At 39.2% G+C, this 26,539-nt stretch overlaps 2 protein-coding genes across 2 annotated transcripts in view; one reads left to right on the forward strand and one right to left on the reverse strand.

Moving 5' to 3' along the window:
- Nucleotides 1-14,267: 14,267 nt before the first annotated feature.
- Nucleotides 14,268-26,539, forward strand: part of LOC307255241 (uncharacterized protein) — a gene marked incomplete at its 5' end in the record, with an annotated part of 159,863 nt that continues 147,591 nt past the window's right edge. The window contains one exon of the mRNA XM_080033893.1: nucleotides 14,268-14,349. Coding sequence (XP_079890019.1) covers nucleotides 14,268-14,349 — 82 coding nt within the window. The remainder of the gene's footprint in view (nucleotides 14,350-26,539) is intronic.
- Nucleotides 20,572-26,483, reverse strand: LOC307255242 (uncharacterized protein). The gene is made up of 13 exons (XM_080033894.1): nucleotides 26,071-26,483; nucleotides 25,598-25,684; nucleotides 25,203-25,289; nucleotides 24,540-24,647; nucleotides 23,717-24,379; nucleotides 23,431-23,617; nucleotides 23,189-23,255; nucleotides 23,054-23,108; nucleotides 22,736-22,964; nucleotides 22,479-22,628; nucleotides 21,990-22,389; nucleotides 21,498-21,886; nucleotides 20,572-21,366 (listed from the first exon to the last, which is right to left on the reverse strand). Exons 1-11 carry the CDS (start codon nucleotides 26,425-26,427, stop codon nucleotides 22,136-22,138), a joined length of 2,244 nt encoding a protein of 747 aa, XP_079890020.1. The 5' UTR covers nucleotides 26,428-26,483; the 3' UTR covers nucleotides 20,572-21,366; nucleotides 21,498-21,886; nucleotides 21,990-22,135.

The following is a 26,539-nucleotide window of genomic DNA, read 5'->3' on the forward strand; positions in this document are numbered from 1 at the left end:
TTGTCAATACATTATTGTAATGGAGTAGCATTAGGTGAAACATCCATTTAATTTAATTATATAGATATAATATAAAGTAATGCATGAACTGTAAAAACTTCCATATCTTGGCCGGTAAATGAATTTGGCAATCACTTTAATGAAGTTTAATTTTTCTCATTACATAATTACACTACATGCATCAACAGTTCCAAGAAGCAAACATTTTGATGTGGTTGAAACATAGACAGTAAAGTAGGTTTAAAAGCAGATACAACCATGACAAACCCACATTTTATCATTGTAAACGAGTGGATTCAGGCATGCGTAACATGATACAAATGTTTACACACACATACCTGCATTATGCCAGGCATGTAAGTTGTAACATTGATTAATAAAGATTCTTAGGTTGATTATGTTTCAATCACTATTTTCTAAAGGAAAGTCTTCCTAAGGGTGGAAGGGATTTTGGACACACTTGCATGACAGCTCACCACACCCTGCTGTCTTTTAACTTAAAGACATTTATTAACATAAGGAACACTTTCGAATCACCACACATAGTAATACAATCTAGTGCAACATCAACCATTTTTTTTGCAAGTCTGTTCTATTGGACATAAGCCAAGTCTGGGTACAACAACATCCCAGATACATTACCATCACCTACTAAATAAAGTACAATTTGTACTTCAATATACCACAAAGTAAATAAAACAACAGTACCTACTACTGTTGTTTTATTTATTTACTAGTATAGGACTGAACATCATTTGAATATTAACAGTTTGCGTCAATATCTGACACTAAAAACCAAATAACATCAGCATTTCTGCAAAGTCAGATTTGGAGCTATGCAGCATCCAACCAAAGCTGTTTGAACACAATACACAATTTACCTCACAACAACGACTGTATTGTGAGGTAGAACCATAACCTGCTGCAATTGACTGCCATCTGTCGGCGAAAAATGCTAATTGAATTGGTCTCTGGTATGTCATTTACTCTACACCAGGCTATGCTTTTCACAGAAATAGCCAGAAGCTTAATTAAATCACTTTTGTTTTTAATTTAGTAGTTTATTTGATCCGGGACAAATCTCGCGATAGGTTAAAACGTGATTTTAACAAAAAATAATCTCCTTGATTACCACGAGCAATTTAAACCCCAGTCACTGCAGTTGTTTTCCTGCTCATTTTAATAATCCTGGACACTTGCCAGTCAATTAATGTATGTCCCGAGAGATCAATGTGTTTGTCGGTGGAGCAACTTTCTCCATGTGACATTACTGTCGAGAGGAAACAGAGGTAGAGGGAGTTACCAACATGATGCGTTTAAACTCTGTTTTTCGGTTCTTTTATCATGGAGTCAATTTTCAACAGGGTTTGAGAGGAATGAAAGTCAGAGTAAGTGATTTGGACTGAAGTTTTTGATATTTTTTTCCTTTTTTGGTGATGGGCTCGGTGACATCTGCTCTAACAAGGAAGAGAAATGCGTTGGTGAAAGTGGATTCAGAGCCGGAGAACAATGACCCGGAGAGGAGCCATTCCGCCCCGGGGTCGGACCGGACCAAGAAGAGAATCGCGAGGTTCAACGTCTCGTGCCAAACCGGTCGACAGAGTTCCCGTCAGTCGCTGTCCGAGGTTCTGAGCAGACAAGACTCCGAAGGATCCAAACTAACTTCGAAGAATAAGACTCTAGACGGTCCACACAGCGGTGAGTTCAACATTTCCTGAGCATGCAACATTATAGGACAAATTAAAGTGGGAATATTTTTTTTTCGAAGTGAACCCACTTAAAGTAAAGTAGCCCACATTTACAAACATAGGTAGGCTACCTGAACTCCATTTTATGCTAGCCCTACTTTATACTTTTACTTCACTTGGCTAATAGCCTACGTCACACTATTTATTTGACCGCCATAGTTAGCCTACTATATTACAATTTAACACACAAAACACATGATTAGTTCACAATTCTGCAACTTTATAAAATAACTTTTCCAACAATTTATAAATTAGCCTAGTTTAAATCTCCACCATAGCAACTACAACATAAAAATTAGGCTTTGTAAATCAGCTATGATCCATTACAGCTTTTATCCAAAGCAATTTCTAATACGTGTATTCAACCATGAGGATACTACTGAACAAACCCAGACACCAAGTGTCATTCAAGTGCATTATCTTAAATTTAGCCAAACTACAAAGTAATACGTAAGTGCTACTGTACGTAAGTGCCTTTTGTGGATAGTTCTCATATACTGCAAGTATACTTCAAGGTAAGTATAGCTACAACTTTAACTAAATATAGGACTTTAGGTATTTTCTTCTGCACCACCACATGCAGTGTACTCATGCAGTTCACCATGTTTGCTTTGTACTCGTTTGAATTGATCACCAACTGAACGTCATACAGTGCACACGTATAGCCTATAGCAGTAGCCTGACACCCAATAGGTCAATTTAGCAAATTCACTTTGTCTATTATTGTCTTATAAAACTGCCATTTCTCTGTTTTCTGGGTCATCCTGGCCTCAAATACAGCTGTTGTGTTTGTAGATTTATACTGAACCTCCCTGTGATTCGGTTGATGGATTTTTCTGTGTAGATGAGAGAAACTGGTCACTTCAGAGGATTGCTGTGAATGTGGTGCTGGAAAAAAAGGTATTCACCTAATAAATGCTGAGCTCTTTGAAGGCCAGTCTCAATGTACCACTACCAAAGCATCTCTTTGATGTTTAAGGTATCACCCAGACTACAATAAACCAAATTACCTGTCCTATTCCTTTGAAAAAACTCACACTTGACATTTTGCAGAGATCTTCGCACTGGTCATGTCAATAAATATATATATTTTTACTTTATAAAAATGATATTTAATGTTTTTGCAGCATTGAAAGTACACACAGTATTGCTATACATACATTAACAGTGTCAATAACATATTGGAAAATAGACGTATACAATTTTTTACAGTTTTATCCTTTGCACTACAGTAGTTTAGTGTTTCCTTCAGTTGATCCTGTTTATCTTCAACTCCAGTCACCTCTGCCTCCTCTTAGTTCAAACTCCCTACATTATCCGTCCCCGAAGAAAAAATACTTCCCCCTTGCTGAATCCAAAAATACCATCTGGACTGTGGCGTTTCCATGACCGTGAATGACAGTGTAGACTCCCGTTGAGTTTCCTCCCTAGGTCCCGTTGACGTTGTGTGACGTTTGTGTGTGTTGAAGAGTCTCCTCCCAGCAGGCTGTTGACTCATCTGCTTCCTCCTGAGGAACACAACACAGACACCTACCTCCTGATTAACTACCTGGTTGATTCCATACAGTGCCAGACGGTCCCAGAGGTGTAGAGATCTCAACTACTCAAGTAAGGAGATTGCAGGCAACAGTTTGGCATCAGGGTTAACAACTTTAGATGGCTCTCATCAGAGCTGCAACGCCAAATGAGACCACACACCCTCCCAAATAAGATGGATGGATCATTCTACAGTAAACAGTGTCAAGGCTGTTTCAGCTACCCAGTATACAAGAAGTGTTGCAGTCTGTCATACAGTCAGGTGTAAATTTAAACTACTTGATTATATAAGAATAGTGATTTTGAAGAGCTGCAATTATCCTGCCGTGAATTGCAAGATTAGCACACAAACTAGGTCCATTTCCACGGACAAGGAAGTGGAGTCTCTTTTGTTTTGGATATTTTGTTTCGGAAATTTAGTTTTTTATTTATAGAGAAGCCATTTTTATTTTTTAAGATGTTATTTACAACAAAACTAAGACACACACACCTACACCTACATCTATAATGTAATTGGATATATTTGGGACTGTAAAAAGATAACGAAGTATAGATGCAAAACAAATCAAATAAATAATACATACACATTTGAATAATACAACAAGCCAGAATTGTGCTGATTAATGGCTTTAATCTGGTGTGTGTTATGCATTAAAATTTAAGAAATTCACTCACAGTTCAAAAGGATCTTCTTTCAAAAATATTTGCTGTTTATCTTTTGATCAGTGGAAATCACAATTTATCATGCATGCATCACATTCTGTCTGTAAGAAAATGAAAATGAACAGTTTCATGTAAATTAGAAGGCATATTACTGTATCAGGAATAAGCGCCAGAACAAAGCCGTGAGACAACAATACCGAACAATTTATTACAAGGCCAGTGACATGTGATGCAGCTGTGAGATATATCATAAATAATTGATACAAATCTAAAATGACCAGCATGTGTATGGCAAATACATGTTCCATCTATTCCTTCATCTTCACATCTCAGCCTTTCATCTCTGCCTCACAGAGGAAGTACACATCGTAGAGCGAGGGAACAAGGACATTCTGTCTTTCGTGTAGATTTTGCAAACATTGTCATATGAATTAAGCTCATTTGTAACTAGATCGCATTTTTAACTCAGTTTTTACCAATAGTTTTTGTCAGTAGAGGACGAATTGTGAAAGGTGGGCGTTAAAAATGTGGCCTTGGTTTTGTTGTCATACATGTAGTCAGTGTTGACATTGGTGATATTCTCTTTTCCTAACCTTAAAGAGAGCCCTATGGGGGGAAATTCTTTTTGAAAAGTTCCCCATCAGTGGTGTCACCTTATTTCACAGTTCTACAGGTGGTAATGCGTTAAGTAAATGCAGCAATATGCACAAGAAATCTCCACAGGTCACATTTTGGCTTAACTAAGCCTTCATGCCATAATTGACACTTTAAAAAATGGCACTTTACCTTTTGTTAGATACATTAAAGGTGAATTTGGTGGAACAGCGCAATGCAACCTGGGCTACGGTGATGATATTTTTAGTGTTGCTCTTAACGCTACAAATAGGTTTTAAACATATTCTTTCACTAATGTTTGAAATGAAAGTGCTTTTTAAAAATAGCAGCAAATAAACAATCGTATGGAATTGATATGTTTGTACGAGGTGATGCTTCTTGATAAATCCCACAGACGTTGTCTAAATGGAATGATGCTACTGTCTTTTTAAAAGCATTTTAACTGAGGGAAAAAACATAATTTATAATGGAGAAAAGGATCTACTTATTTAGGTGTTGTTTTAACAATCAACACCCAGCTGTTTCATTGCTGTGTGCCCTCTGTGACCAATGTAATAATTTGAACAGTCAGCTGTGCCTTCAACACCACATGTGTGACATAAAAAAAAAGAAAAGAGCAGACGTGATGTAGTCTTCCGACTCCACCCAGATAACACTGATTAGCTGCTTTGGTCTGATGGGAGGAGGAATTTTGGTGTGTGTGAGATGCCCGTTTCTATTCAAAAGCTTTACATTTGTTTTTGCACTGCTGACCTTCCTGTCACCCAACTGGTTTTGCCTCTTTGATCTGGAACCATGCTGGTACACAAATCATTAGCTAAACTTGTGCGCTCCATATTTCTGTACTTTAGTCCTAATTTTTCCTCAGTGTGTTGGTGCAAAAGGATTTCAGATGACAGTTTATGGAGCTCTCTGTTTTGTCAGCTCATTTCCCTTAGGTTTCCAATGCAGGCTAACATTACCCTTAACAGTGCCTCTGATGAGTATTTAACAGGGGAAAAGGCATGCTCCCTGGCACCCTGTGTGTCTTAATTACAGGGCTGTGTCACTGTGGCGACAGTGTTGTGGGGACTGACAAAGTGTGTGTCGTTCCACAGTCTAAGGTAGACCTCTAATGAGCTTGTTTTTCTGTCTGATTGCGTACTTGTTGTCTTGAATCGTTATGTGCTACTGAGACAGATTTGCACAAACAAAAAGCCCCAATACTAATGTTCTGTTTTGAAGAATTACACAATTAAATGGGGCTGAATGGTCAGCTGATCAGTGTCCAGAAGATAAGGAAAAAGTAGGCATATAATCTGCTTAGTTTTACATATTTTATATATGTGAGAGTCAACATATGGAATAATAAAAATATTGGATTACATAAGGGATTTTTGATTTAGAAATGGCAAATAAAAAAGGCCCTGCTGGAATTAATTTGAAGCAAGAGGCTGTTTCTAATCCCCCAATTTAGTCCTCACCTCCCCTTTATCTTCACAGCTAATACATTTCTGGTGGTGATTGCCTGTGCTGGTGTTTGAAGACCAGATCAAAGGTTGAGTGGTACTGAATGGACAGCAGGTGTTTTTGTGTCACCAATCCTCTGTAATATCGGTTGGTTAAAAAAACAACTCAAGTTTATTTAAAAAATTGTGAAAGAAATTGCTACAAAGAAATTCACTATGAAGTCTTGCAAACAACATCCCATTAAAAGCAAATGAGTTATGTCTCTTTAGATTTATTCTAACAAGCTCCGTCTCCACTGCTGTGGATGGGGGAAAACAGACACTGAAAACAAGACAGTAGAGTAACTTCAATGTACATACTGTGTAATGAGAGCTATTTGCCATATTAACCTTTGTGTTCAACCTATGTGTAATGTATGCAATGCATTTCTGAAAGGCCTTCCTGTTGCCTAGTGACAGTGAAGTCTGCTTTCTCCATTGAAACATTTTTTTATCCCAGCATCGGGTTATAAACCAGATATTGGGTGGTTGTGTCTCAGGAGGTAGAGCAGGTCATACAGTGATCTCAGAGTCAGCGATTCGGTCCCTATCCCCTGTCCAATTGTTAAAGTGTCCTTGGGCAGGCCAGCACACTTCCTGCTGGCAGTGAGGTTGTCCTTGGCACACACTTGGTGTCTGCATTTGTAATGTTGATGTACATTTTCTGCCCCTTTTGTTTGAAATGTGTTGCAGATAGATTGATCAATCTAGTAGTCGTATCAGCTCGACTGCTTAGAATTTTCCTTTTATGGACTGTATGTGTAGGTTCAGGAGAGTACTTACTGTCCTTCCCATGGGGAATAAATATTGACCTTTAGGGACTTTGATGATGAATGACACAGTGTTGCCACAGTTACTTTGTAAAAGTAATATGATTACTGATTACTAGTTAATCCTTAAAATAGTAACTTAGTTAATTTACTGATTACTTGATGTTAAAAGTAACTAAGTTAGATTACAAGTTACTTTAAACGTTACTTTACAGGTTTTGAAACCCATATATCTCAATTTAAAACATGCACATATTAAGAATCATTGAAAATATATAAAATAAAGCTTGTAGGCTAGTAGCCTATAGGCATACTGTTTTCAAAATAATAAAAATTATGGTTTAAAATTTTTTATAAAAAAAACGTTTTTCCCCCCATGAAAATACATGCATTCCTCCAAAGTGCAAAGACAGTAGCAGTGTATTTAAACTTAACGTGCTTGGCCCTTCACTCTCATGCATTAATTCGACTTTTCTCTGCGATGTCTCATGTGTTGATAGACTGGGTGTGTGCGGCCACCGCTCGCCACGTGACTATAAGTTTCCAAGTTTTAAACACTATCTCTCTTCAACGTCAACGTCACCGTACCCAAATCCTAAATATCCCCATAGCACACGCTATTTCATGGCCCCCCAGGGGAAAACGTTTGTTTTGCGCCACAGTTCAGCTTAGACTGGACTTTAATGCTGCTGCACACACACACACAGACACACACACAGGCACACACTCACACACACACACACACACACACACTCACACACACACACACACACACACACACACACACACACACACACACACACACACTGCATGTCAGAGACGAGGGGCGCTACCAAAAAGACGAGAGGGGCAGTTGGAGCGTTTAGAGACACATGCGCGCACATTTATTTACATTAAATCGCAATTGCAGTCATTTATGCAGTTATGTAACCGTACCCGAATCCTAAATATCCCCATAGCACACGCTTTATTTCATGGGGGGGGAAAACGTTTGTTTTGCGCCACAGTTCAGTTTAGACTCGGCCGTAATGCTGCTGCACACACACACACACAGACACACACACTTTGATGAGTAACTTTAATCTGATTACTGGTTTGGAGATAGTAACGCGTTACATTACTCGTTACTGAAAAAAGAGGTCCGATGCCGGTAACGCGTTACTAATGCCTCATTTCCACCAAGTAGAGCGGGTCAGATCGGAGCGGTTCGGTCCGGGTAGTTTGGCTTTTCATTTGTAAAAAGTTGGGTAGGGTACGGTTTAAGCGCATCTAACCGCTCTGAGCCGCTCCAGATCTCAGTACTCCTCCGTAGGGGTACTAGCCGCCTGAAAGCGGACCGAAAATGCGGAGCTACACGCTGCCGTCATTTGATTGGTTGGTCGAAAGAATCATTTCCGCCATGTGTATTCATCTCGGCAAGAGTGAAGAGAGTCTGTGTTTTGGTGAAAAAGTGAGCACAGCACTGTTTATTGTTTGGTGTTTTTCCTCGTCATTAATAATCAGTTGGTTTAGTTACGTGTCCCACTGCTACGTAGCTGCCGCAGCCAGCACTGTTTGCTCACTGAGTTGCACCGAGCCGTCTCTGTGTGTTTACGCCATAGCCTAGATAGATAGTAGGCTAAATAGCCTACACGCTCACAACACGGGGGGAATAAATAAAGAAGCGGCTGGTTTGACCAAGCAAAAACGAGAGACCTCTGGCTTGACCACAGTTGGTCGAAATAATCATTTCCGCCGTGTGTAGTCACCTCGGCTAGAGTGAAGAGAGTCTTGTTTTGGCGAAAATGTGAGCGCGGCACTGTTTATTGTGTGGTGTTTTTCCTCGTCATTAAAATAATCAGTTGGCTACACTGTGTCCCACTGCTACGATGTCACGTAGCCAGCGCTGTTCGCTCACTGTCTATCAGTTGCACCGAGCAGTCTCTGTGCTCACAACAACACGGGGGGAATAAATAAAGAAGCGGCTGGTTTGACCAAGCAAAAACGAGAGACCGCTGGCTTGACCACAGTTGTTCCACAACCCTATAGTTTGACCCATATTCTGGCGGCGGATATCGCAGGCCAGCCTAAACCCCGCCCTACCAGTAAGGGTAGGGTCATAAACCCCGCCCTACCAGTAAAGGTAGGGTCCGCGGTGGAAACAACACAGAGATTCTTAAAAGTGAGCTGTCCCGCTCTGAGCCGCTCCGATCCGACCCGCTCTACTCGGTGGAAATGAGGCATAATGCCTCATTACGCGTTACCGGCATCACTGTGAATGAATGAGAAGTGACATAATAAATGGAAAATTACTCTACAAGTAATGAATACAAGTTAAGGTTATCCGAACAATTACACAATTTGAAACAAGTGTGTTAGAACACCATCAAAGGGACTTCCAGCTACTTTTAAGTCCTCACTCCCACATTTTGTCTGTCCGCATTTAACATGTTAAAATAGGAAAATAAGACACCATAGTTCAACAAGCTGCTGTTATATCTCTCCGATGAACCAAACCCTTTCTGCACGCTGAAGAGGTACAAAAGGCCAAGGACCCATGCCCACTAGAAGTAAGTTGGGTAGATGTGTATACATCCTTCAAAAGGATTAATTCACACAAGGTTCCTGTACCTGAGGGCATCCTTGGGGGACTTCTCAAGGTGTGTGCAGATCGTGTGCATAGCTCTAGTCTGTAGTCCCGACAAAGTCAACCATTGTCCCTGTCCCCAGAAAGATAAAATTCCCCAGCCCAATTGACTACCACCCAGTAGCACTAACTTCCATCATCATGATGTGCTTTGTGCGGTTAACTAAACAATTAGTCATCTTCCTTTTCCTAACTCGCTGGACACATTTCAATTTGCACATAGGCCAAATAGTTCTACAGACAAACCATAGCCCCTGTTCACACACAACCGATATTGCAGATTTTGGCAGTATTGGAATATTTTTAATTATCACATGAAAAAAAATCTTATTTTATGCAAAAATTTAGATAAAATAATAAGACCAGTGGACACTGGCACAGGTTAGTGCTGAAGTGTTGGATAATGTGTCACCGTCATCTGTCGTGCCAATGCTGAACAACATCAAAAGATGTCACCAGACACCGCTGGAAGCTGACAGCCCTACGATCAAGGCACTGAAGAGCACCCCTAGTCAAAGAGATTGACACCAGATGGAACCTGTCAAAGATGGAGGCAAGCAGTGTGTACCTCCTTTCTGTTTCAAACAAGGATCAAATGATCTTGTGTACACAGACATTTTTCGCTTGGCCGGACATTTCTACCAGAAAACATCACTCCTAGAAGTGGTAGATGAAGAGTGGGCACTTGCAGAGGGCGACTCCGGAGAAGAAAGCAGTCTCACTGTTGCCACAGAAAAGTTAAAGACTGGAACAGAAATGGAGATTGCGATTCTGAAGTGATGATGAAAAGAAAGAGGCTGATGATGACGATGATAAGGACAGTGCAAAAAAAGAAATTGAACACTATTTGAATTACAAAATCAAATTTTAGTCGGGCCCACTTGTAGGGTGAAAAAATACAGACCGCTATGCGAAACTAGCATTGGCAGTAAGATATTGCCTCTTTCATACACATCGGCCCTCAGAAAGAATCTTTTCCACGATATAGCCTTGCCTTGCTATTTCGTGGATAAAACAAGGACTTCCTTTCTGCCTTTTCTGTTCCTTCCTCACAACTTGAAGCACACAATCTAATCAGTGTAAAGTCACTTTTAATTTTTTTTTAGTTTCAACACATTTAAAATGACTCGCAATTTGTTTGAATTCATTCGAATCTCCCTAAACTCCCTCTGCTGGATCACAAGGGAAGCTAATTCAAATGGCCTGATGCGCTTTTGACAGTGCAGCTTACATATCCAACAGGTCATTACAGTTCGAAAATGTACTTTTCCCCCCATGGTCGATCTAATATTCGAAAATCCTTTCAAATATAAAGTGAGAGCCCAAGTTGCCCCACATCAGGCCTATATTGTTTTTTTTCTCCAAGCTTCTACAAAGCATTTATTTCTCTTATTTTAGGCCTATTGTACTTCTGTCATTGCACTGTAAAATGTATGATCCCTTGGCTATTCTGTAGGCTATTTATTAGTTTTACACTCCCCGAAAAATAAATAAATTAGGCATTGTTGGATTTTTATTTAAAGGCTTTTGGATATACAGTAGCTGACTGATTAAGATAAGCTTATCATTGTTGCGCGTCATTAGGCCTGCGTTTTGTACAATTTCTCCAAGCCACTAACGTTAAAGCGTTATATATTTATTTTGCCCGTTTTAATTTCAAGGCTGTTTTTATCGTTGTCATTGTACAGTAACATACAGTATATTACTAAGGCTTATTGTTTGACACTGCCCTAAAATATGACAGGGATTAATACGGTTTTACGAGTTTTCAAAAATACTTGTGGGAAAAACCAAGGATTATTCAAAGTTTAAGAAAAGGTTTTTGGGATAGCTGTATTGAAAAGCATGCTGTGCCACGGTTTGCAAGGTAATATACTGTTGAAAGTTGCAAAGATTAATATAGAGTTAGAGCCTCATGAAAACAAAGCAGAAGCACACTCCATCATCAGTTGAGTGTATTACGTAATCTTCTCTCTAACATCTATAACGCCAAATGCATTAAATGGGAAGTTTTGAACACATACTGCAGCAAACTTTGACCATGATACACACACATGAACATACCTACTCTAATGGAACAAACTAGCCAGGAAAGTCTTGACATTTACCACCTTTCTACTTCCTCAATTAATGGTCTGGGTAATAGCACAAATTATATTTGACTCACTATTCAAGGATGTATCTTTTATGGGGAATGGGACTTTGCAATAATAAGATAATATTATTAATCGTATTGACAGAACTGTGACCTCATTATATATACGTATATATATTGTTCTAATGTAGTATACAAGGGTTTAAAAATTTAAATCTGAGCCCTTTAAACAAATGGTTACAAATAGAGTTAACTGACCAAAGGAAAGAATAATAAAGTTGTAATATTCCCACAAATCCCCACATTAACATAAAAGCTACAGTGGAACAGACAGGCACTTGGTGTTGCAAAGTGAGAGGGTTGCAAAATTAGGATTCTCACCAACGCTTCATATGTTTTGAATTGGAGGCTGGGGAGAGAATGGTGACAGGAGAAGGAGAGGATAAGGAGCTCTTACTGGAGCTAACGAAAAAAATTGAGTTGGAGTGTAATTATCCAACAAGTGCATAATGTGACCGCTGGAGCTGAACTGAGGGATTCAAACTGGCTCTGTTAGTTTAACTCCGGATTGTAACCGATTTGCCTTTTCTCAAACACCATCCTGTATCATTTAGAATGAATGCATCAGTTACTGTATAGTCATATATCATATTTCATTTTTTTACAGATCAGGGATTATTTAATAACTTGTGGACACTTACCCTTTGAGATAGCACATTTCAGTGTTTGGTCACTCACCAGAGTATGATTATAGCATCGATTTTATAGCAAGTGAGATCTGTCACCACACAGAAGTCATGTTGCATTTATTAACTGTTTATTAAAGTGGGAATTTGTTTGCTTCTTAATCCTCTGACTTCATTGTCAGAGGACACACTTATTATGATTTGAGTCAAACTTATTATAATGTATTATCTTGGGCTATATAAATAACATTGACTTCACCATATTATATCACATGGATTAAATAAATTACATGTTTTTCCTGTATATAACCTCAAGATATAAAATCTTAATAGGATAAAAACCCTGTTCATTCCAGCAGCAAGGCAACAACAACCCTAAAGAAAAACATGAATAAATAAGTACATAAACATATGCGTAAATGTAATTGAACAAATGTAGTTGACACTTCCAAGTTTTGACTCAGAAATTAAAAATTAACACAAAATAATCATTGTATCTTAAATAATGTACAAATTGGGACCCATTCAGCAAAGCAAACATATGTATTTGAATTTAAAAAAATGAAATACATAAAATATTCGTTCAAACCACAAGAAACTGAGACAAAGCATGAATAGAAAAGATGTTGAATGTGGCCGCTATTGGAAAAGCGATTCAAGGACAGAACAGAGAGGCAAAAACGTCAATAGTATTTTAGATTTTTAGCATTTCTGGATTAAGTGGAAAGAAGGAAAGAGGTTGGTTTGCTTACATAGGGTGAGCAGTTAAACAGCTAATAACCGCACTAGTGATTGGTGCATAAATAAAGTATCAAATGAAAATTAAAAGACATGATGTCTTCTGATCTGTGCTTGTGCTATTGTTGGCAAATCTATTGAATTTAGAGACGATGCGGGAACAAGCCCGATAGAGCATTCATAAAGAGCACTCACAGACACTAATCGGGGGGAAATGAAACACAAAGAATTCCACAGCTAAATGTCAGATGGCGCTAATAAGGGGAGCTTTTCATCCTTTGGTGATCTGATTTGTGCAGGGTTTTGAGTTGATGAGCATAGGCGAGAGGATTTGTATGGGGTAAATGAAAGGTAGTTCAAATAAGCAAAAATAAATGATGTTCCAGGATATATACTTGAAACATTGCATGAAGTGTCATTTCAACAGGCATGTTAAAGGGAAAACGGTCAGTCTTACTAACTCAACCATTCGACTGTATACCAGGTCGAAAACCCTGTTTTTTTTTTCAAACGGATGCTGTACATTTTCTTCATCTATTTGTGCCTGGGTAAATAACTCAATGGAGAATCAGAAGCAGTGGTATTGATTTATTGTCTAGTTTTGACTCAATACACAAAATCACTCTCGCTATCTTTCTTTTCCACCTTGTTCTTTCCTCACAGTGCTCATGCATCAATGTGCGTGTGACACAACATGATGTATAGTCCATGTATGTACGTTTGAGTGAGTGTGAGCAAAACAAGATTACACTACTATGTATAAATGGCTTGTGGTATACCAACTCTGAGCTTCCAATGCTTTTGCTATGAATTATTGACAGTAGGAGGAGTCATGTTCATTTAAAGAGCTCTAGAGATGTCCTCTCCTCCCCTCCCATCCACTAACACCAACACCGCCACCATACCACACATACACACCTAGTGTTCCTCTTGGGGAAGAGAGACGAGGAGAGGAAGCGGTAAGGGAGGGTGGAGGGAGAAGGAGAGAAGAAAAACAAATCAAGAGCCACAAGGTCCTTGAAATGAGCTGGTTGAGGTGTGAGAAACTGGGAGAGGGAAAGAAAAGATATGTACAGCGAAGAGTAGACAATGGAGTGGAGTAGTACTTGTTAAATTGTTCAGCTAGGTGTCTGTAATGAGAAGTTGTAAGTCTTTGACAGTCCTCCACCAGAGCTCGGCACCAACTGAAGATTTTTTAAATTGTCTCCGGGAGGAGAGTCAATCAAACGAAACTAAAACAAGACTGCAACTAACAAGAGGTATAACAACAGATTAAAAGGGTGATCGGAGGGGTGCCAAAACGATGGAAGCTAACTCCAAAAAGCAGCGATTTAAAAAGGGTCGGAGTGCCATTTTCAGCATTGACGGCTTCAACATCACGATAGGTAAGAATTTGCAGAGTAGGCAGAGCAGGAGGAGAGGTTAAGCGTGTTTGCATGTGAGCCCGATGCATGGAAGTGTGTGTGTTTGTGTGTGACAGTCTCAGAATACATGTGTGTGAGACAGTGTCAGGCAAAGCATTGAGGCGTTAGGTACCAACGCATTGACATAGTTAAAAAACTTCACGTCAGCCTCTGTGCACAACCAGCCACATTAGTCCATTCTCCTGAAGTTAATGCTTGCATGGGTAATGCAACTACACCATGGTAACAAGCAGTCTTCAGTATAAGGCAGTGTGCTGCTGACGTCACCATGAATTCATTCTATTGTCTTGACAACCGGAGTGTTCACTAACTTATGTGCCACTTGACTCGTTTTTTCGTTGCAGCGCTTGTGAAAACTCAGGAGCGAGTGTTGAAAACAGAGCGATGTGAAGTTGTTCCGGGCTGAAGGCTGTAGTGGAACTGTGTCCCTTAAATCTAGTGGTTGTTGAGGATACGTGGTTGACAGCTTTGTTGTGTACAGACGAGAACATGGTCAAGGTAACACATGTAAAGATAAACAAAATATTCTATGTAACACTCAGTTTTGTTGGTAATCATAGTAAAACATAATAAAGACTCTAACCGTAAAGCTGCCTTTTTTACAAATGATAATAATTTCAACATGTACATTTTGCTTTTAGACATTCCACATTGAGTCACTTAAGCTAAAAACTCTCACAGCACTTTTTGTTTACCGAGCTTAGGCTGTGTACTAAAAACTGGATTTTGACAATAAGCTCTCCCCAGAATCGCTGACTCCACCTTTGAACCTGCTGCAAAATCATTGGGGTGGAGGTGTGAAGTCTCAACCCACAGATTGTATGCTTCAATAGTGAATAACTTTTCAACTATACTTTCATTGATTATCTATTAGGTCTGGTAATATATGGAAAGTTACTCTTTATCTAATATATTTATAATCATATTGAATCATGAAATTATTAAAGCCTCATTTTTATGTTAACATAAGGTGATTTTATGTTAATATTTCTTTGTAGTGTGGATTTCTCCCCCATAGAAATACATCCACAGGGGATTATCACCTAAATGTAGTACCTTTGCTTCAGCTTTAAAGAGAAGTTTAGTATCTTTCGGCTCATTGCTTTGGTTTTTACAACTTCCCACCCTCAAAACTATTTTATAAAATGACAAAATGGTGAACATTTTAGCATTTTGCAGGTCAAGAGCCAGATACTTCCCTTCACTTATGTCTTGTTGCAGACAGAAACAGAGCTAAAAGGAGCAAATTAATGATTGACTTGCATTTAATAGTTGGTCAGAAACACGATTCCAAATAAAGGCTAAGTTAGCCCACATCTGCTGGATGTGTAATTAGTTTAGTTTAGTTTAGTTTAGTTTAGTTTAGTTTAGTTTAGTTTAGTTTAGTTTAGTTTATTTATTTATTTCGATCAAAACATATTCACAACATCACTCACACAAGTTAAAAAAATAAAATAATAAAAAACACACAAAATAACACAAAGTTGTCATCGTAATTTATATATTAATTTCTTATAAATAGTATTGATCGAAAAGGTGTAGGCTGAAGCAACTAACCCATGCATCAAAACAACTTTGTAAGGTTAGGGCCCCCAAGTGGCAAAATAATTAGTTACACTGCTTTTATGTTTTTATTACTAAATTGCAGAGTTAATGTTTGAGATACAGGTACTAAGATATCGTCCAGAATGATTTCTTAAAACAAAGAAAACAAAACAACCAGTAATGAAAGAGATGCAAACAACTGCAAACTTAAGACAATATCAACTTCTTGGGACTGCTTTTGGTATTGCATAGATCCCCTCTGGATGGTATCAAAATACTGATAAGAAGGATAGGTTGATAAGAAGTGTTGCGAGCGTGAAAACTCAAAAACAGGAAGTGAGATGCCAGCAAGTCAAATCATTTCTAGAATATCTATCCAGGCATTAAAAGCAGCCGTAAAAGATTTTATGATCCAATTGAAAATAGATTTAGGATTTTCCACTTGCATGGACACATCCTGTTACCTATAAAAACCTACCTTGAATACATGTGGCCCATACCACAGCCATACTGTCAAAGCCACAAGCATGGTAGTTGTCATGGTAACCTATGAGTGTGACAATCAATTGCTCACTGGACCTAGGTTTCGGTCTGCACTGCGTCTTGCCAATCACCTCCTCTGAAGCGTGACTCCTAAGCGTTGTTACCTCATTGCCTGGCTGGACACCTTGTGTTTACGGCTCTATTAAACTCTGAGCCTCAACTGTAGCTGGCAGCTTCTGCTCCCATTCCCACTGAGGTGTTTTTTTTTCGTCTGTTAGGCTTGTTAGCTTGTTATGTTTTTGTCGATTTTACAAAGCTTATGTGGAGAAAACTAATTTAAACTTGTTTAGCTCATCTGTAGGCGAACAGACGGAGCATTCAGGATTTTGTTTTTATGTGTGTACGTGTCTGTTTTCTTCATGTTTTCTGATTTGCATTTTTCACTCTTTTATACAAATGTCCCATATTTTTGTATCGCACACTTTGTACACAATTAACAATAACAATGTTTATTCTTATATTTTATGTCTAAATTTGAACAAACTTTGTTTTAAGTGACATGCCCCTTTTTCTGTTTTAACTTCTTAATATCTTGTACTTAAAACATGTCCACGCCACCCTTTATCTTAGACATTCCTTTAGTTAGGTTACCAACATTTATACTTTTCTGAAGTGGAAACAGATGGACTACACATTTGGTATTTTTCCTTCTTTAAATGTATCAAAGCCTTAATGAAAAGTATTCTCAAGCAAACTATAGACTATTTCCTCTATTGTGTGATTAAATATTGATATTGGAACCACTGCTCTTATTCTCATGAAAAAGACACAATACAGCCATACTGTATGTAGAAATATAATGAGAAATATAGCTGTTTATTTTTGTTGAGCACATTTGAAATCAAGCCGGGAGTGTATATATCATATAGAGTGATACATGTATTCAAGTATAATAAGATCTACATCATAGCACTGGAAGCTGTTGAAACTGTATATAGGCATTACACCAGATATGTCTGAGATGGAATTTCTTTGCTGTCTTTATCTGGGGCCGTATTCACAAAACATTTTAAGGCTAAGAGTAGGTCCTAACGTGCTGATTTAGGAGTAACTCTCAAAAATAAGGGGCGTTTCACTCCTAATTTTAGGACTCCTAACTTTTTAAGATAAATGTAATTCACAAAGCATTTTAGCGCTAAAACTAGCTCCTAAATCTATGAAAAGCTAGGAGTCCTCGAGAGGACTCCTAAGTCACTAAGAGTAAATCACAGACAACCATTTGATGGTGTTTTGGAGAGATTTAATGCTAGTGAGCTTTATAAAAGGTACCTTTAATAGCTGTAACTTGGGTTTAATGATCTTAGTAAAGCTATATTTAGAAAGTATAGACACATTTATATTTATTATATTGTTATACAAAAATATTTAATAAGTTCATTTTCCTCCAGTTGCTTTGGGTTTATGATACACTGAAAGTTACTGTTGGTGTCACGTTTGGGTTTAATTTCCTACTAGAGTAGGCCTATATGTGGCGCTTCGCAGCATCTCCTCCGTTCCACAGATCCGCTACTGTATAGTTGCGCGTCTCGCCTTTTTCCTTCCGCATGTACTTTACGATTTCGCCGGCTGTTGTTTCTAAATTGTGAATTTCCTGGTTTGTCGCTGTTTGACTATTGCTGCATAGTCCGCCATTGAGAGAAATACAGTGAGAGTGCATGGCGTGCAGCTGTTCAATGAGGATATTTTTCCGATTCAAATCATTGTAAAATTTAAAATGAATAGACCTATGTGGCGCTATTGTAGGTTAATTGTGAACAAATGTGTGGGAAACCCTGCAGTATCTTGGTTTCATGTTAAATCAGTGTCACTTGTCATTAATTGTATATAAAAACTATTTACTTTAATACAGCGACACGATATGGATATCTCCCACAGTGTTTCCATCATAAATTCACTCTTAGCTCTCATTCCCTCTCAGCCAATCACTGTGGGCATAGAAGGTATGAACATGACATCATCCATAGCAACAGGGTCAACACCGCCCTCTAGTCTTAGCTAAAGAGTCCCTCCCATTCCTTAGTAAAAGTTGGTCTTAAAGGAATACTTCACCGATACAGAACCTGCTTTCTATCATTATAAAATGGCTATTATAATATAAGGAAAGAGGTTTGTCTTGACTCAGTCTTCCCTTGGCCCAGCTGTCCTGATATTCCACACCCCACACACTCCAATGGATGACGTATTCTGCGTCATCAATTGGAGTGTCTGGGTGTGGACGTTTGCGTGCCAGAGGGCCCGAGGACTACAGGCCTTTAGTTCCGCACATTTTTATGCCCACCAATAAGGAATGAGGGGGGCGGGAGCTCGCGTACAAAATGTAAACACAACGTCCGCCATGTTTATTCCCCGCTAAGCGAGAGAACTAGACAGACTCAAACCTACGACCATGGCAGAAGCAAACGTTCAATTTGATATGACCGAAGTGGATTTTTTTAATCTAATGTTGGATTCGGACATTCAGGGCTATCTATATGAGCCAGAATACAGCGAGGAAGAGCTGAAAGTTATAGAGGAGGAGGAGGCTGCTGCGGCGGCTGCACAAGCCTTGGCTGAGGACGACGACGAGCCGCCGCGAGCTGGACTGAATTCGTGGTGCAATTGTTTGCTGTGTTCGCCTATGGACAGTAACGAAGAGTCAATTTGCTGCAATGAAGTTCAGCGTTGCCAGTTTCGTAAAGAAGAAATGGTTGAATCTGGCTTGGACGAGGACACGTGTATAACTTCGCACCCAAGCTTTTGGGCACTCATGGACAGTGGGGTCTTGGATACCTATTTCCATACACCGAGAGTAAATTGGAAGCGCCAACCCAGGCCCGCCGGGAGAAACGGACGTCTGAGCATAGAGTAAGTGTTTTTTTATTAACCAAAAAAGCTATTTAAAAGGGATTCCCGGTTTCATGACAATGCAGTTATCCGAAAGTAGCCTATGTTATTGACAGAGCAAAGGCTACGTTACGTTAGCTTGAAGTTTGTGTAATGCTAGCTACTCAAGGCATAATATATATTCTTTGCTAATGTTGTGCTCACTGCTCATTCTTCCTCAGACAGTATCGGCTTACAGCATACCGTCATTTCCTGGAGTGGATACTACGAGGCGAGAGATTGGGGAGAGGCAACCGACTTGTTTTGCCAGCCTGTGTTGTTCAGGCCATCAGGACTAAATATCCAGCTGAAGACGGGCAGTACCGTGGCTTCCAGGAGACATTAGATAGTCAGGATGACCTGTGAATGTTTAGACGCACCCTACACGTTTTATTGATGTACATAGTTCCTTTTTTATCCACTAATAAAACTTCAAATTCATGTTGGTGGTTGTTGTTTTTTACTAAACCTGTGCTGTAATGGGTCATTCATCGCTATTGTTGACATTTCAACTTTTGGGAGAAACATAATCATGTTTTTAACATTACATCAGTTCAATAATATATTTAACTTTTATGAACTTTGGTATTGGTAGAGTTCATGCACTCAAATTATCATAATTATAGGTTGGTCCTTCATGAACTGTGCTAGAAATCCACCATGTTGGGGACATACACATGTATTGCAAAGGGTAAATAGTGTAAATATCCAACAATGCTTAGCCTTTCTTACACCTCATTGGTGTGTAAAACATGTGCTCATTCTTTATACTTTTCATAATACTGCACCCAGTTTTCCCAAAATAGGAAGTAACAGAAATGTTCACAAATAATCATGAATGCTTTTGATCCTTATCAAATCTGCAAACTAATGTAATATAATTTCCTGTGGACAGAAGTGTCACAAATAGAGAGTAATGACCCTTATACTAAAGTAGGCCTACTGTATAAGATAATCATTTATTTCTACTGGGGAGAAAAGGTTCAGCACAAATACTTGATATGCTGAGCTAGTGTAATTATCAAATGTTTTTATGCTGTGCAGTAACAGTCATCTTTTATGGATACATTCATACAGCATATGATGGCTGTATGCTGAACCTATTTAGCCTCTTTGTGATTTATAACACATAAATTGTTGTTTTTAAAACATATGGAAAAAATATAATCTTACAGAAAATGTAATAATTATAGAAGTGTCACACCACAAATGTGTGTATACTGGAGTCCAAGGTAAAAACAAAATATATTTTATTCACAAAGGAAATATACAAATATATCAACATTACAAAGCTTTGATTAAAAACATATAATAATATAAAAGATAAGTTAAAATAACATATGTACAATGTAGTTTACTCAAAGAAATGCCTCTAAAGAGTGTAACAGGAGACACTGAACATTTAGAGTGGTCTCTTCATTTTTTCCGGAGCTGTATAACTGACTAGAATCGGCGGAGTATTAATTTCAAAGCAGTTATGTTTCTATAGTCCAATATCACAAATAGTCTTTTGCTTCAGGGGGCTTCACATTTGATGCATGATGACTTCAGAGGCTGCGAGAGGAAAGACTGGATCCACACCATTGCCGCATCTCCACCAGGAAAACCTGGAAGAGGACAGATAGAAAAACCAATGAGCAAGGCAAAGTGAACATAGATAGTGAATATGTTGGAGAGTAGAAATAGTACTATCCTGAGTGATGATATTCAGCTGATTTTGAGGTTGAAATTCAGATGTCCCTCTCATGGCGGCTTCGAAATGCAGCCACTGAAGCCTCCTTTGTTGGTTTGGGCCCTGGTGACAAAAATACATTTGACATGCTGTTACTTTTTAATAATAAATACCCTAACCATTCAGCTAAATCAATGAGTGAAGCAAAGTGAACATAGATAGAGTGAACAGTTTGGAGAGTAGAAATAGTACTATCCTGAGTGATGATGATATTCAGCTGATTTTGAGGTTGTTGAAATTCAGATGTCCCTCTCATGGCGGCTTCCAAACTGGAGCCTCCTTTGTTGGTTTGGGCACTAGTGACAAAAATACATTTGACATGCTGTTACTTTTTAATAATAAATACCCTAACCATTCAGCTAAATCAACAAACTGAGTAAGCAGGGGAAATTATTATTGTATTAATTGTGCCACTTTTACTACACACCTGTGGTTGTGGCCTGCATCCTCCATTTTGCTCCCCCTTCATCTCATTCCCTGGCGTTTGGGAGGTACTTTTTGAACAGACCCAGGCTCTAGGTAGTGTCAATGCAGATTCCAATTTTCCTATGCGACAATAATGCTATAACAGCGTAAAAAAAGCAATGCCACCTTCAACAGACCCAGGCTCCGTTTATGCAAGCTCTAGGTACTGTCAATGCAGATTCCAATTTTCCTATCCGACAATAATGCTATAACAGCGTAAAAAAAGCAATGCCACCTTCAACAGACCCAGGCTCCGTAAAAGCAAGCTCTAGGTAGTGACAATGCCCATACTACCCATCCCCATGGAATATTGGTTCTTCAGTAGTGCAGGGTGAAAGACCTCCAGCGGCCCTGTATGCAATAAAATAGAGGAAAAATATTATGAAAATGAAAACATGATAATTATGGGTTGATTTTGTAAAGTATTCAAGTTTGCTAGGAGAACTATTCTCACCAGTATGTTTGAACAGGGCCATCTGTTCCATGTCTTTGAACACAGAGTTTACAGGCGTGAGAGTAGAAAGAGTTCTATCCTGCAGAGTGATGCAGCGGATTTTGAAGTGGTTGAAATTCAGAAGATGCCATGGTCAGATGTCACTCTCAGAAGCGGCTTTCAAAAGCAGCCACAGCAGCGTCCTTTGGTGGTTTGGCCACTGGTGCAATGTTGGGTGGAAGTGCAGGCTGGGGCAGGGCAAGGGAGGATGTTGACTTATATCGAATGTTTTTGTTCCGTCTTCTGTCTATGACACTTAGGAGAAGTGTGTCAATGAACTCGTAGGTGTGTGGATTGAAAATCTTCTTCACGACCCACTGCTTGGATCTCTTGCAATACACCTGGTTGACGCGTTTAACTCCTGCAAAATACAAAAAAAAATTATAGATAAAGACTGAAAAAGACAACATTTGACATGCAGTACATGATTGTGCCACGCTTAATACACACCAGCCTCAGTTGTAGCCTGCTTTCTCTTGACAATGTTTTCATTGTGCTCCAAAATTGCGAGGTGACCCCTTTGTCTCATTCCCTGGAAAGAGAATCCCTGGCGTTTTGGGAGGTACTTCAGCAAGGCACTGTGAAATACCTCCAGTGGACCTGTATGCAATAAAATAAATGGAAAAGATTATGAAAATTAAAACATGATCATCATGAGTTATTTTGTAAAGTAATCAAGCTTATAAGGACAACTATTATATACTGACCAGTGTGTTTGAACAGGGCCATCTGTTCCAAGTCCTTCATCAGCCTTTTGTCATGGACCAGTGATGAAAGGTCTTCAAACGCCAAAGAATCTTTCTTCATCCACCTGCGCGTGCGCATCTCCGGGGCTGTCAGAGGAGCATGTTGACACCTGTGCGTTCCATCATCATCTTCCCATTCATGCTCATTCCGCACGTGGTGTAGAATAGACTGCCAACTGCTTTTCAGTTTCTGTATGAAACAAGTATTATTTACAATTATAAGACTCTAAATGTTTGTCTCTGAAAAAACAGATCACTCACAGATGAAAAAATCCTTACCTCTGTATCACCCTTGCTTGATGCACAGGAAAACCACATGTGGTTTACGATTGACCTATGAAATAAAAGAACATTAGTAATTTAGAAACTTACAAAACAATGTAAAAGCTTGGCACTTTACAAACCAACACTGACCTGCTCCAAGCAGCAAGAGTTTCGTTCCCTTTTTTTCTTCCTTTAGTCTGTATCTTCTTCCTGACACCTGAAAGTATAAATGTAATATAATGTTGGTCACCTCACAACAAATTTTTTTTTTGCATTCATGTACAGTACAGCCAAAGTGCAGCACAGGCTGCAAAGATGTACATGATGTGTGAATGGCGAGGGCTGGAGAATTGATTAGGATTATGTGTACAGGTAAAACAAAATAGACATACTTTTAGCAGTATGCCAGATGTCAAACTCATGCTTGACTTCAGGGAACTGTTCTCTCATAATCTTCCGTATTGAAGTGGACCGGTCAGTGGTTAGCACCTCAATATCCAAGCCATCACCCAGGATCTCATTCATGCCCCTCTTGAAACCAAGTGGTTCCATGGCAACCGAGCTGCCGGCTTCTGTAGACTAGAAAATAAAGTTTAATAATTAATTGAATTGAATCACAATTTTCACAAAAGCAATTGTGATAATATATTATTATCTTCCACTGTTTCTTTTGTTTACCTGCAGTAGTTCTGTGTGGATAATCTCCTTGGTGTCATCTATCATGAAAGTATAATGGCAGTACTTTGCACTGAAACCTGGTGTGTCACATCTGCCATCACCTGCCAAGTGAAGCGTCTTCCCATCCTCCTGTTGGAGGTACACTCTGGCCAGGATTTTTTTTCTCTGTTCTTGATAGAGGTCTTCAATGGCAGGGTGCAAGTAAGTCTTCTGCATCTCATAGAATGTTGTCTCTGAGATCATTTGAACTTGCATGGTCTTGCACCAGTCCGACAGTTCAGTATACGTGCCACCCTTGAACAGAAGAGCTGCTGCTGAGAGGAGGTTCACCTCTGCCATTCCCCTTATTTCAGGCGATGATGACCATGTCCCTGAATGGCCACCAAGACAAGTCCACATGACCTTCCTCTGCGCTCCAGAGTCAGAGTGACTTTTTGATGACACTGGCTTGCCGCACATCTGGCAAAATTTAAAAAGGGACATCAAGCAGGACTCATTGACAATGATCTTCTTTTCTTTCCAGTCTTTGGTGCTTTCATCTTCTGATGATGATGATGACGTTGATGTGGGGGTGACAGTTGTGTCGGGCTTGTAACTTTCGTCTTCTTCACCCACAGTGCTAAAGCTTGTATCAAGTGTCCCAGGTGTGTCTGGGCACGATGTCTGTGAAACAAAGAAGAGGTTTGTTTTTAATAGGAGAGCTGACCAATTACATTATTATTATTCCTTCAGAATGATTATTTGAGTGTTAAAAGTGTTATCTTTTGTAAGTATTATATTTGCAAAATATCTGATTTCAATCATTTGAATTCCTGAAACTTACAGATTGTCCTTGACTTTTTACTGGTGTGGAGGTCAAAGGTAAAGTGTCAGTCTTCCGCGGGATGGAGGATGCAGTGATAGTCAGTGCGCCATGTCCTATACCAGTGTCCTGTAATTACACATGCATATAGTTTGTCATGTTTTTGGTATTATTTAAGAAATAATTTGACACCTAAAACTAAACCAAATTAGTGTAGAGACCCACACACACACAAACAGAACGTCTGGCTATTGATCACTCAATGCTAATTTGACACAAACACACACGCACACACACAGAACGTCGGGCTATTGGTCACTCAATGCTAATTTGATACACACACAGACAAAGACACAGACAGAACGTCTGACTCAATGCTAATTTGAGAATGGGGGATGATGCAAATGTTTACGGGTGTCGCCTACAGGCCCACATACGTATAGTCAGGCTATTGGTCACTCAATGCTAATTTGATACACACACAGACACAGACAGAACGTGTGGCTCAATGCTAATTTGAGAATGGGGGATGATGCAAATGTAGAGGGGTGTCGCTTACAGGCCTTACAGGCCCACATACATACTTATTTAAAAAATGAATTTAGGGAAAAGAATAAAATTAAGATACATTTGATTCCACAACACACACACTCTATACTGTACACACACAAATTTGTAGCTTACCACAATGCTTGAGAGTGTTCCTTGGGAAGACTGGCCTTGCAACTGACCTCCTGAACCCAAAATACCAGCAGCTGAAGCCACCGGATTCTGCAATGTCACCATAAAGACAACAGTTATTACAAGTAGCCTATAATGTTAGATTACATCACTCACTGAAAATGATAGCAGAGTCATTACTCGTTATTTGTGTTATTTCTGTCCCCAGGAAATAACTTTTAACAGTTTACATAAAATAAATGGAATTCACCTGGGGGGATGATGCAAATGTTTACGGGTGTCGCCTACAGGCCCACATACATACATACATACTTATTTAAAAAACGAATTTAGGGAAAAGAATAAAATTAAGATACATTACACTCTCTATACTGTACACACACAAATTTGTAGCTTACCACAATGCTTGAGAGTGTTCCTTGGGAAGACTGGCCTTGCAACTGACCTCCTGAACCCAAAATACCAGCAGCTGAAGCCACCGGATTCTGAAATGTCACCATAAAGACAACAGTTATTACAAGTAGCCTATAATGTTAGATTATATCACTCACTGAAAATGATAGCAGAGTCATTACTCGTTATTTGTGTTATTTCTGTCCCCAGGAAATTACTTTTAACAGTTTACATAAAATAAATGGAATTCACCTGATCTTTAACCATGAAATAAGTAGGCCTATTATACATGTTTACAAAAGTTAGTAGGCCTGTAACCTGAAAACATTGTTTTCTTTTCCTCGAGAACACACGTTTATAACAGCGAAAATCAAATATGCTTTACTTTGTTTTTGAACAAGCTTAGCAATGTGTCCCGATAGCAGCAAGTAGTGTAATTTGTAAACAGAAATATAGTAAAATATTACGAGAGTCTTACCTGTAGGCGATAGCGTTTTGCTGCGGGAGGAGCACTCGAGGGACCAGCGGCCTCTTCCTGATCTTGCAACGGGCCCAAAGCGAACACCGACGGAACAGCTGTTTCTCTTAGAGTAGGCCGGGACCACTTCAGGCCGACAATATTTCCCATAAAGTCTTCCGGTTTGAAATGGAGACTGCACACTTTTCTGTGTTTTAGCAATTCAATACCGGCGTCTTCTCCGATGTTGGGGTGTTTCACGGCCCTGAGCCATTGCTTGCAACGGTCATTGTCTTTCAGCGGAAAAGCGTGAAAACTTACATTCTTTCCCTTCCTAGACTTTTCGGTGCAACTGGGTACAATACAACTGACGACCATGTTTGCGTAGAGAAAAACCGAAAGCAGAAGTCTGAACAGGGAACAGGTCAACGTATCACGAGGATATGTTTACAAAAAGTCGCGGCACCACATTTATTTCCGACTGAAAACG

This window comes from Ammodytes marinus (assembly GCF_949987685.1).
Source record: "Ammodytes marinus genome assembly, chromosome: 9".
In the NCBI taxonomy this organism is placed as follows: domain Eukaryota; kingdom Metazoa; phylum Chordata; class Actinopteri; order Uranoscopiformes; family Ammodytidae; genus Ammodytes; species Ammodytes marinus.